The sequence below is a fragment of the Caloenas nicobarica genome, chromosome Z (genome assembly GCF_036013445.1).
Source record: "Caloenas nicobarica isolate bCalNic1 chromosome Z, bCalNic1.hap1, whole genome shotgun sequence".
Lineage (NCBI taxonomy): Eukaryota > Metazoa > Chordata > Aves > Columbiformes > Columbidae > Caloenas > Caloenas nicobarica.
The window spans coordinates 45,288,349-45,301,180 of NC_088284.1; the positions used below are offsets into that span (position 1 = coordinate 45,288,349).

A 12,832-nucleotide genomic window follows, 5' to 3' on the forward strand; every position below is an offset into this window, starting at 1 on the left:
ACAAATTTATTTTAGTCAAGTGATTAGAATTTTTAAGTTTTTGATTGGTTTTATGGTTTAAACCTAGAATTATAAGAAAAGGAAGTAACTTCTGTAGCTTCTGTTCAGTAAGGGCTCTTCAGGTTTATGTTGAAAATGACTCACTGAGACAAAATTGAACTGGAAGGTAGTACAGAAGCCATCTGTGAGGAAATGCCAGTTTAAGCAACTAAGTTACCTCTGCTCTGAGAATTAAAAGAGGCTAGAATAATTGCTGTGGTCAGTCAGCTTTTTGGGTCTCCAACTGATGGAGATATGCTTTATGGAAACTTAATCCAATGAAGAATTTTGTGCCATTATTTACTAAAAAAATACCAATTCACTTATATTGCTTGTGCCTAAGCATTTGGACACTCACTGGAATGCACTGTCTTCCTTATTACATTCCTCTGCTTTTAGTAAGTTAGAGTACAGTGGGCTGAACTTTGAATCCAGTAGTTAAGTCAACATGATGTGAGAAGAAATAAACACATAATGAAAATATAAGTGCTTGTGAGGGAGGCCATGAAATTACATAATGTGATTTCATGGAGAAATCTGAAAGGTGTTAGGAAACGTCTTCCTGAAAAGATGTCTTTCAGATTATTAGAGAAGTGTGCAAGTGACAGAAATGTTAAGATGACCAGTGCAGCATATGAAAAATACTATCAGCTAAAACAGCGCTGGGCTGCCAGCCTGTCTCCTCTGCCAGTCTAACCTGGTATTTTCTTAATACAGTAAAGTCGACCTATTTTACACTTTTGTGATTAGCTGCAGTTCATAATAATAGGTTCAGAGATGTTCAAACCGTTGAGTGGCCACAATTGTTTCAGTCCCTTTGTTAATCATAAAGACCAAACCAGTACGTAGTGAAATATCTGTTAGGGCCTCATGTATAGTGTCATTCTTCGGAGACTGTTACATGAAGTACCTCATATGAATTCTGATCTACTTTCCCTGTATGGAGATGAGACAAAGATAAGACAAGCTTGGAAGTTGTTTCCACCAGCAAAATGAAAAACTTACAGTCTTCCTAAGACCTACTTTTTACCCCCCACCAACAAAAAAAAACAATTGCATGTTAGTTGATTGGTAGCATCAGGTTCCAGGATTTTTATAATTGACAGGATAAAGTTATTTTTTACAGAATTATTCTGTAACACTAGAACTTCGACAGCAGGGTACAAATGTACTTTGCTCTGAAAAACACCTTTCTGTTGAAGGATGTGTTTGAAACTATTCTGACCTACACATGCTGGACCAATGGATAAAATGTCATTTACTCTTTGGGATGTGGGGAATGCAGGAGGTAAAGATGTCATTACCAGTACCATCTATAACCTCTAGTTCTAGCTCTAGCAGACCAAGAAGCATATAGGTTAAAGAAACAAAATCAAACCAACCAAAAAATATCAAAAGGCTTCTGCCGTTAGAGTTGTCTTCTGTTTTCTTCTTCAGGTGCTGATTGTCTGCAGCACAGGTTTGGCTGGGATTATGTTGCTGAATTACCAACGAGATTACACCATCTGGGTACTGCCACTCATCATTGTCTGCCTCTTTGCATTCCTGGTTGCTCACTGCTTCCTTTCCATTTATGAAATGGTGGTCGATGTCCTTTTCTTATGTTTTGCCATCGATACAAAATACAATGATGGGAGCCCTGGGAGGGAATTCTACATGGATAAAGTTCTCATGGTAAGTTCCCCCTTGCTGTCTAAGTCTAAGGATATTGTTCCATAAAATAGGTATTTTGACAGTGGAATGAGCTCACTTGCTGAGTTTAATATGTTTTTTGTTTTTTTTTTTTTTCGCTTGGTTTACTTTGGTGTCTCGTTCATGGCTTGATCAGCAAACGGTGTTATCTGATGAGCATCAGATAAGTAGTGATGCTTCCTTCCCTCGGTGTCACTGGTATTGGCTTCTATTTGCTGGCTGTTAGATGAGCAGTTGTCTTGCAGAATCATACTCTTGGGTATCATTTCTTGTAAATGATACAGAAGCAAAAACAAAGAAGCAAAACAAGGGGTAAAGGCTTGGGTTTTGTACTTTCCAAAGGAGGACAACGGGTTTTATGTTCTGTCCTGGACCCTAGATGCTATGTCAAGGTCCTTTGCACAATTCAGTTCTTATTTGTTTGTTCCCTCTTATTCCCTGTTCACTCTAGCTAGAGACCAAGATGTAAAAATTCTACTCCTCAAGCTCTTCAGTTTGTTGTTGAGTAGGTAATTTTCCTAACAACGTTTTAAAGTGTCAGCCCCACAATATGTCCCTGTAAAATATACCGCTGTGTGTAGGCTAGAGGAAGACTCTTATGACTTCTTAGCATATTTTTTTTCCTGATTACTTGTTGGAAAACCATGCCAAGAATTTAACATTAAATTTTTGGTAAAACCCTATAGAATCTAGAGTATATAATAAATAAAACACTAGCCGATGAGTTACTTTATAGCACAGAATAAGGGTGATATGCAGCATGCTGTCTTGGAAGACAGCACAGATAAATCGTAAAGCATTGTGGGTTTTTTCATTTGGCAGTCAATATCGCAAAACACCAGCAGCCGAAGTTTACTGAAGTTTGCTACAGAATCCTTGCCTTTAAGAGAAAAAAATACCTTAAATGGAATTACCACCTTTGCTAATCTCCGTGGATAGGTGATTGTGATCCAGTGAAAAATTTTAGAATTTAAATTGAGGAAAATTAGAGAAATCAACAAGACCTTGCAAGTAATTATCTCCAGGTGCCTCTGTTTAATGGAGTTCTAACATTACATACAGTTCACAGGGTAGGATGTAATTACTGGGGGGGGGGGGTTTGTTTGTTGTTTTGTTGTTTGGTTTTTGTTTGACAAGCACCCTTTTACCTTCCCCATAGAGGAGAGAGTTGTGTGGCAAATGTGAAAGTTGTAACAGCACACAAGGCAAATACCTGTCTCCATTCTAGAATTAAATGACTCACCCTTGTGACTATCTGGCAGGCTTTTTTGATGCTTTGTGGACAAGTCTGAGCAAGAAAAGTGGGAAGAGCAAGTCGTGTTGACATTTTGAGTAGTTACATCTTGAAGTTTTGTCTTGAGATTTGATGTTTGGAGTCTGCTCTAAGGAAGCACTTTTCACTTCGTTTCTATTTTTCAGGAGTTTGTGGAGAATAGTAGGAAATCTATGAAAGAAGCTGGCCGGGGAGGTGGAGCTGAGGGGAGAGAGCTAAAACCAATGGTAGGTGCAGATGAGGAGGTGACGATCCTCCAAGAGTTTCACTTTTACTTCTTCTCCCTCTTTGTCTTTACTGACTACACTTCTTCAGGAGAAGTTTTTGTTCTCTGTATCACTCAAGATGTTCTGCTTTTTCTGTTTGTGAGCTTGCCTATCACCTGGATGGCAGAGTTTTTGTCACAGCTGAGACCATCACCTGTAAAAGTAAGATGAAAGGAACTGTGTCATATGAAGGACAGGCAGTATCATTTCATTAGGATTAGTAGTGCTTGCTATGTGGTATACACAGACAGCCCCAATTGCAGAGTACTCTCAAAATAAGATGGCTCTGGAATTCATTGGACTATTCTGACTTTAATCCTCTTCAGCCCTGAGCTGAGTGATTTTTGTTCATTTTACATTCACTGTAAAAGCCTGAAGAACACTACTGAGCACATACGTTGCTGCAAAGTAGGACCAGGCATTCAAAGTTCTCACCAAATTATTTTATACACTGCCAAGGAACTGGATACAGTGATTCCTTTCAACCTGCTCAAATGACATTTCTCCCAGTTGTTTGTTTTTATTGCCAACTACTTATGTTGCTTGTCTCTTGTGTGCTCTTTCCATCTCACACTGTCAGATACACAGACAGTGAACAATGCATCATCTATGCTTCTGCAGCCTGTTTTACTTACGGTGTGCCTGTTAGAAAGGCATTGCATGTCTGAATAGCCTGGAATAAGGAACAGCTATACATGGTACAGATAACAGATAGGAGGATGAGTTTGGAAAGTGGAGAACTGAGAGCATATGATGGAGAGCCAGGCTGGGCAAGGTATGACTTGTCATCGTGCAATATGACTTTGTGAAATAAAATATTTTTCCATCATTACTTTCTCAGAGTATTTGGAGTCTAACTCACTTCCTTACCATGGGGATAATTTTTTTTTAACCTAATAGAATCTAAATAACTGTCTGCTAACAGTAGAAATTTTTTTTCGATGATATATGTGAAGCCATGTTGCATGAGCACTTTTGACCAAGCTGGAATGGGTTCCTGCTGTAGAGTGGAAAGATGTGTAGCTTTGCGTGTTTTGCTGTTTCATTATAACATACCAGTTTCTAGATTTGCTTATGCCTAAATGCTGTCATGTTTATACACGTAAAAAACTAATTCTATGCTCATTTACTGTTTTCTTCTGGGAGTAATTCTAGCTGTTCAAACAGACACTAATGTTGGGATTTTCAGAGTGGTGTGAACACTGTAGCTGTAAAGCTGCCATTCAAATGATTGAGAATTGGGTGTGCAAACACTCTAGTCACATGCACAAAAAAATCTCAGTCAAAAATCGTATTATGTTAACCTCTAATTCAAGAACTGGTTTACCTTTAAGTGGTTTTCCACTTATGCTCTCATCAGTGCCAGCTCCAATCAGTACTTACACTTTTGTACTTGACTGCGTAGAGCTTGGATGTCAAAACCTTTATTCACCTGCCCTTGTAAAAGGGCAAAGCAAGTACCTGCAAGTCAAGGATGGCCTTGTTCTTTTAGGAACTGGACTCCAGGCGCTTGAGCCTGGCACTGGCTGAAGGTCCTCTTAGGACTGCTGGAGAAGATGCTGAGCACTTGGGGCTCAGCCTGAGTGTAACCTGCTGAATTACTCCCAGTTCTGCTGCTCATGTGATTGTCTTGTTTGGGACTGATTTGGCCTTGTTTTCTCAAGTGATCTTCCGTTTTCGGGCATTCAGCTCCAGTTGAACATATACTGAAATACTAGGATCTCACCTCCTGACAAGGATGGGACACAGCAGTTACCACCATGAAATTTCTGATACCTTTCCCCAGAGCATTGATAAAAGGTCTCAGTTTCATCCAGAATAGGATAATGCATAAGTATATTCTGTACTAGTAGTGCTTACAGTCCTGAAATTGGGTATCTGAAATATAGATTATTTATTTATTTATAATAGAGTCTTTATGGTTTTGCTTCAATCTGCTTGAAATGTGGATATTTCTTAGATGTTACAATTTGTTCTAGAAGTGAAGTGCCCAAAGTGCAGTTGCATTTTCAATAGGTATTAATAATAGAGATAAGGAAACATTTAAGACCTTCTGTTCTTGTATCAAAGCACAAGAAAAAACCAATCTTTTCACACTTCTTTCTTTATGGTTTCCAGTGACACCTTTGACTCAATTTCTCCTTGTCCTTTGGCATTTATCTAAGACTGTACTATATGACTTTGTTTTCTAGGCCTCTGGAGCAAGTTCATCTTGAAACTAGCCAGCCATATTGGAACCCATTGACATTCCAAAACAGTATATATATATATACATATATACATACATATATATATATATATAAATAACAGCCAAAATCAGAGAAAAGGAACAGGGATTTAATACTTTTTTTAACAATTATTTTTGTGAAACATGTACTCTTTTCATACGGGTGGCTTTTACAAGCAGCTTTATCATTGTTCCTTTTTTAAAAATTATTCATTGTGATCATGGAAATGTTGATTCTTGTTTGCTAGGTATTTTACAATCTGGAAGAGGTATCATTGTAAAGATAATCTGAAATGATGACTGGGTTTAGAGACAGATTTCCCATGACACTGCTAATCTGCTGAGAGTTTTACTTGTTTAATTTGTTTAAATTTGCATTTGCATTAAATTCAGGACAGTTACATGTGAGGAAGACCTTCCAATCAAGAAAAAGTTCAGATTTATGTTTTCAAAAGTTGTTTTGAATGAGAGTTCATTCAGTTCAAATGGGTTTGTAAGCAGTTATTTTACTTTAGAGGCCTGGCAGGGCACGGTTTTGTTTATCAGTATCAGATATCACAATAACCAGCTCCTCAGGTATTCAGGTGTGTGGGAGCCTTTGCATCTCCTGTGAAACAGAAACTACAAAATGGGGACAGATAACTTTTATATGCAATTAACTTCCCATTTTACCCTACTTATCCCTTGTACGTACCTGTTGCCCTTGATCCTCCCCTTGAGTTCAGGAGCCTCCTTCATACTTCAGCAGTGCTCCTTTGAACGATATGGATTCTCCATATGAGCAATTGAAATGATAGATTGTTAAAGCTCAATCTTAGCCATACTCGTGATTAATTCATGACTGGATATAAAGATGCTGAGGATGGGAAGAGAAATGAACTGTACTGCTGTAGAAAAAAAGTACTGTATGCTTCATTTCATTTAATGCCAGAGAGCTCTGGGAGGCGGAAGGGACCATTCCTTGCCTGTTGTTTCATCCATATTTGTATGTACTGTTGCGGGTAGCTAAGACAGGAAAGGGCAGAGAAACATTTCTTCAGAAGTGTAACTGCCAGGAGAGTTATCTAAAGTTATCAAATAATGACAAGAGAACGTGCTTTATTATTAGATACTTACATTTATTTTCTATCTGGAAGCTCACCAGATATGAATGCTAATATTCAATTGTTCAGCATATTGTAATGGTAAACGCTTGAAAGTGCATTTGCTAAGAATTCATGATCTGTCTATGCTATATACTCCTTTTGTTACAATTTTTTTAAGAAAACTATTTTTGTTAATGTAAAGTTAATATTTCAGAGCAGAATTTTTAAACTTATTGCACTAAATACAAGCTCTGTACAAATAAATAATGCCTCAATGGTTCAATCACTCCATTCAAGAAAATCTTTTGCAAGAGAAGAGCCCTTCTAGAGCAGCTTTGCGGTGGAGTGGAGAGCTATGTCTAGGTAGAGACATACACAGCTCATTTTATGGAGACTTAATACGTAAGCGGTTATCTATGCTTCCTTTCAAAGGATCAGACTTTTAAATTGCTGCCGAAGGTTTAAAAAAAAAAAACGTGTAGTACTGTGTAACTAACCAGTGCTCTGACCTTTTGGCAATAGTGAAATATTCACTTCTGTTTCTAGAAGTAATTTGATAACTTAAATTTGTTTAGTTTTCTTTTGGTAAGCCAATTAAAAGGATTTACTCTTTCCATATCACAGAGCCCAAACTACATGGAAGGTATAAAAATAAAAATACATTTAGAAATGGTAGCTGCTGGGGAGGCAGGAAGACAGAGTTATCCAGTCCTGCAAGCCCGTAGACACTAATGTAGGTGAACTGTATTGGTAGTTCCACTGACATCAGAAGGGCTCTGAAAGTGTGGCAGTTGTAAGTGCTAACTGGACTAGAGCTCCAACCTAGAGATTCAAACTGGTGCGCTGGCGAGGCCTCTCAGTGGAAGGAAGGGCTCAGACTATCTGGAAGTAGATCTGGACCAGCCTGAAGTTCGTGGAGAGGAAGCATTCCTGCTGTACCAGTGTCTTAAGACAGCAGTGGCACCAAACACTGATATTTGTCTAGATCAGTGGGGTATAGCAACGGAAATTTAAAAACTGGCTTAGAGGAATTCTAGAAACTGGATTCCAAGGCTAAGAGACTTATCATGTACCCAGTTGCTTCCAGAGAAACTAATCTTGTTTGGAGGCTATTGGAGGTGCTTTGATTGAAGCCTGGTATTCTGTTCATTTTGACAACAAATTTCTGCCATGACCAGTTCTGCAAGTTTGTGTTCTCTGCTACTGGAAGTCCTGGGTGGGGGCTTTTCTCTGTAATCGCAACTAGGACTGCAGTTGGAAACAAATTTTGTATTTTTGTATGACTTGACTGTGCATCATTTTTATAGCAGTTTATCCTATTTTAAAAATAAATTTGTTTTATTTACATGGTTTAAAAGATACAGGCAACACTTTTCTATGGGTAGTTGTAATGTTTAAGTGAAAAATCTATATCATTACAAAGTCCTTAATAAAATCATGTGCACCATTCTTGAGTGTGTATCCGGCATGCAGAGCTTTTCAGTCATGCCAAAAAGGCTTTCCACCTACCTGCAGGCTTTCCAGTGGCCCTTTAAAGCTTTTTAATGTCCTTTGAAGTTCATTTGCAGCTGAACTACAAGCTGCCCTCTTCCAGCTCTGTCTTGTGCAAGGCGATAAGCAGAAGACTGACACCTGAAGAGACAACTTTTCAGGACAAGTTTAGAGTCCGCTTTTCTTCCTTAGTGGGGATGGCGGAGTGGGAGAACACTTGACATGTAAATCCCGGGTTGGCAGTGGAGGTGCTGAGGTCTGCCAGTTGTGGTGGATTAAATACTTTTTTGCCAGCTGGTTATTAAAGCCAGTGTATGGACTGCTTTGTGGGAAGCAGTCTAGACTAGAGAGTGATGCTGCACGGGGAATAATGCTGCAGGAGGAGGGGATAAGACAGTTGAGACAGAGAAATCATCTTGAAAAGTCCACTGAACCAAGTAGTGCTTGAGGACTGGAGATTCACGCAGGACAATTTGAGTTTAAAAATCAAGCCAATGGGATTAGTAGTTCCCAGCATTTGGTTTCTGCAGATGGTTTGCATCATAGCCTCTGATCAGTTAGGTTTCAAAGGAAAAAAGCCTGCCATTCTTTAAATGGTTTAATTTTTTTCCACATTATTTTACTCTCTGCTTTATTTGGAAGTTGAGCAGCAATGTGTTGTCTTTACTGTGTCTTCCAGCTCTAGAGAATTTTTGTTCTTTTAGCTCTCATTTCTCTATTGCTTTTTCAGCAAAGGAGTGCCAAGTGGCAGAGTGTCAGCTCCCTTTTGTCCCACTGATCTTAGCACATGCCTTCTCACCTTCCCAAGGCAATGATTTGGGATGTCACCTGGAATGAATGGGAGGGGGAGCAGGTGCTGAGCTGAAGTTCTGAGGTGGTTTTTTTTTTTGTGTGTATTTGTCCATCACTGTGCTTGCTGTGGTTAGGAGTGCAGCCCATCACTTCCATAGTTTCAGTGCTGCTCCACAGACTAAACAAGTGGTATGACCAGCTCAGAATTGTGACTTCAGCCATCCAGTAGCTTGTGTTCATGCTCCCAGCTGCCAAAACCAGGGTGGGGTTTTACATGTAGCCTTAGCTTGGCATGATAACCCAAGGACTTTCTGCATTAGGAAAGCATGTCCTAGAAGGGAGAACTTGGAAGTGAAAAACCCATTCGCACATTGTGGTGGGTTGAGCCTTGCTGGCAGGTAAGCCCCTACTCTGTAGCTTGCTCAGTCTCCCCAGAAGGATGGAAAAACAAAAGCATCGAGATAAAGACAGTTCATTGAGTGGCAATCACCACCTCCCACCAGCAGACCAATGCCCAGCCAGTCTCAAAACAATGGCTACTTTGGAGCCGCACACATGCAATTTTAGTGCTGAGCGTGACATTATATGGTATGGAATTCATATGGAATTCAGACTTCAGTCTGTTCAGGTGAGCTGGCCTGGCTGTGTGCCCTCATACCCTTGCGCCTGACCCCAGCCTACTCTGCTGGGGTGACAGAGTGAGAGGCAGAGAAGGCCTTGACCCTGTACAAGCACTGCTCAGCAACAGGTAAAATGTGTTATCAACGTTATTTTGGTAACAAATCTAAAACACAGCACCATGTGGGCTGCTGTGAAGAAAATTTAACTCCATCCCACCCTAACACAGTACACAGGTCACTTACCCAAGTCTTAATCCAAGACTCGCTCCCTGCATTTCTGTACAGCGCCTTCTCAGGGTGGTTACTTCTTTCTGAAAGGGCTTTTTTCGCAGCAGGCAATTAGCCTGCTCCATAGTGCTCCCTTTCACAGAGGGAGCAGGGGATGTCTTTCAGCACAAAATGGGGATATAAAGCAAAAATGAGCCCTTTCTGTATCAGTGTTCTGGCAATTCAGCAGCCAGTGTTGGAGACAGCTTACTTAATGTGCCCTCGGGGCATGCACTTTAGTGGTTTGCTCTGAGTGGATATGATGTATTCTATGAATGTATGTTATACAGTCAGAATAAAATGCATGTAGCAGACATATACTCATCATCACCATCCAGAGATCATTTGGTTCTAAGTGCATATTACATGTTGTATTGAAGATGGCACAGTCATTTTAAGAAACACTCTTAAGATTTAAAAGTAGATACCTAACAGCATCTCTGTTTTTTTAAATCATGGCTTTGCCTGTGAGGATACTGTTTACTAAATCTAAACATCACTAGTCCATTGTTTCTTGAACAGCTTGTGTGTCACATTATTACCACAGAAATCCTGTTTCATCTTTGTGGAAAAAAAACCCTTGTGTTTCCCAAAACAAAACATAACAGACTTATTTGAAGCATTTCTTGCACTCAGCTTGCTTGTTGGGATAATGGAAATTTACTCTAAATATTTCATTTTTAAATGCTTTTTCAACTATTTCATCTCTGCTGTTATTTCCATCGCATAAAAAGAGATTATGGAGACTAGTATATTTGTATTTCTTATGTTCTGTAGCAAATACTGTTCTCAAGGTATTTTTTTTTTTCTTTTATATTTAGAGAGATGAGAGATGAAACTTGTCTCTGGTGAGGTGGGTCATGTATAAAAGGCAGAATTTCTGGTCTGGGATGGAGCTGTGATGTGTCTTGCAGTGTTTGCAAGCTGAGGCAATCAAGCCAAAGCTCTTCAGAGACATCAGGATTACAAAAATATTTTTAGGGACAATAGGTAGCATGAATCCATCTGAAAATACCTATTTGGAGGCTAAACTATCTGGCATTCGTTTGAGAGAGGTCTGTTAAAACAGGACTAGTAGGAGAACGGCAAACACCATCAGATTCTATCTACTCTGCTGTCTCACTGAGGTCAAGTCATCATAAGTGACTACGATGAGCAGAATTTGGTGTTTTAAGCATTTGGTGCTTTTCCGTAGGAACATAGGACTTCCCTTAGAACCAAAGTTGCAAGAATTCAGAGCAAAAGTACCAGCTGACTTTCGCAGAACTAGCCTGATTTCAGTGACTTCAAAGGCAGCTCTGGCCTCTCTATGCATGTGAGGGAAGATGCTGGCTGCATGTTTCTCAAGCACACCACTGCTTACCCTCCCCTGGCATGAGTGAGGTAGGGGCAGGTGGGGAGTATTTCGGAAAGGCTTTGTGAGTTAGGAAGCTGATTACTTCTGAAACCTAGCAGAAGTTGGGGACGGACTGGAGTTCTTACGGAAGTAATAATTTTTAACTCTCAAATAAATAATGCATGTGCTCCAGTGTTAGTACTGGTTGGGTCCCTCCCTCCTCAAACTGGAAAGGGAGAACATCTCTCATGAGAAAAAGAGTGCTGCAGGAAATGTGACAGTGTCTCCTAGAGGAGCAAGAGAGGAGAAAACAGAAAGGTGGTTTTATTTCTCATGTAGGCCAGAAAGCAGCTGCCAGAGGTTAGGTGGAGCCATGGAAAGCAGGGTTTCACAGGTGGAAAATATTCCACAAGATCTTCACAGCAGTTAATAACATTCACATTCCGATTCACAGACATCTCACAGCAACATCCCCTGTGCCCTGCTTTTATTTTGCTCTGGAGCTCTTCAGAGCAAGAAAGAAGGTGGAATCCTATATCTATAGAAAGGAAGGGTGGATTGTGTTGCTGATCATAGCAACTGCCCTAAGGAAAAAGGAAAGTCTTCTGAACAGGTTGTAAAGGCTTCACAGCACATGCATTGTCATCAAAGCTTCACCTGGAAACAAATTTTTCATCCTCTTTCACTCATACTTCTAACAAGGCAATCAAACCCCTGGACTGGCTTAGTGATTTACATTGAATCAAGATCAACTAACACGTGCTCCTTTTTCCAGTGGAATGCCACCTCCTTTGGGAATGGGAAAAGTAAATGTGACGCTGTTTATTGTTGTCTTGAGAATGTGAAATGCTTTATATTGCAAGCTGTGAATGCAGGAAGAGAAGGGAAATTAACAGTGCTGATCTAATCTTAGATTTTCTGTGTAAACTGACATTGTGCCAGAATACTGATGCAAAACTGTATTTTAGTCTAAGAAATGTATAGATTTTTTAATGTATCAAAATAAAGTTTTTCTTTTTAAGTAAGAAATAAATTTATCTGTCTTCCCTGTGGCGTGCTAAGCCCTGCTCTTCTTAGGAATACTGTTTCACATCCCTAAAACCAAGCAGAGCCCATCCAAATCTTTGCTCAAGCTTGGCTTTGCTCTGCTCTGTGCCTGCCCTTGAGCCAAGTAGCTGAAGTAGTGCTGGGCATGCCTTCTTGGCCCTCTCATTGTCTTGGTGCCAACAAGTGCATTGTGATACTAATATTTCGCTGAGCTGGGTAGGGTGAATGGAGTTTTGTAGAGCAAAGGTGGGGTTTGTGCTGTCTTCTCTCTAACCTTTTGCTCCTCAGCTTCTCTCCTGAGGGTAGGAAGCTGCCCCTTTAACTTTATGCCCACAGTTTCACCCATCACCATGTTCCTTGGCCTCCCTGATACTTAGGCTACAGGGATGTGTTGAAACGTCAGTCCCACACAAAAGAGATTGCTAAAGCCTTCACTGTAGAAATGGAGGTTGCCATCACACATAGTGTGTGCACAGTGTCTCTTGCTTTTACCCAGGATGCAGGACTCTCAGGACTGTGAAGGCTGTCTGGAACTGACTGGCTAAAAACATGTGCTTTGCCTTACAGGAACAGCTTAGGGGGGATGCAGAGTAGGGAGGGATGAAGGAAATCTTGTTATGTGTTACAAGCTGTGCAAACTGCACATCCCAGCCCAGCACTTCTTGTGGGGTCACCTCCTTGTTCTGCAAGGTCCTGT

At 40.2% G+C, this 12,832-nt stretch overlaps 1 protein-coding gene across 2 annotated transcripts in view; it reads left to right on the plus strand.

Moving 5' to 3' along the window:
• SLC44A1 (solute carrier family 44 member 1) overlaps positions 1-12,057 on the plus strand; it is a 74,058-nt gene extending 62,001 nt beyond the window's left edge. Inside the window, exons 14-16 of one of the 2 annotated variants that reach the window (XM_065656232.1) lie at positions 1,477-1,713; positions 3,151-3,231; positions 5,463-12,057. In XM_065656232.1, coding sequence (XP_065512304.1) covers positions 1,477-1,713; positions 3,151-3,231; positions 5,463-5,486 — 342 coding nt within the window. In that variant the 3' untranslated portion in view covers positions 5,487-12,057. Of the gene's footprint in view, positions 1-1,476; positions 1,714-3,150; positions 3,609-5,462 lie in introns of those variants that run through there. The other variant, XM_065656231.1, reaches the window with a different exon arrangement.
• Positions 12,058-12,832: the final 775 nt, after the last annotated feature.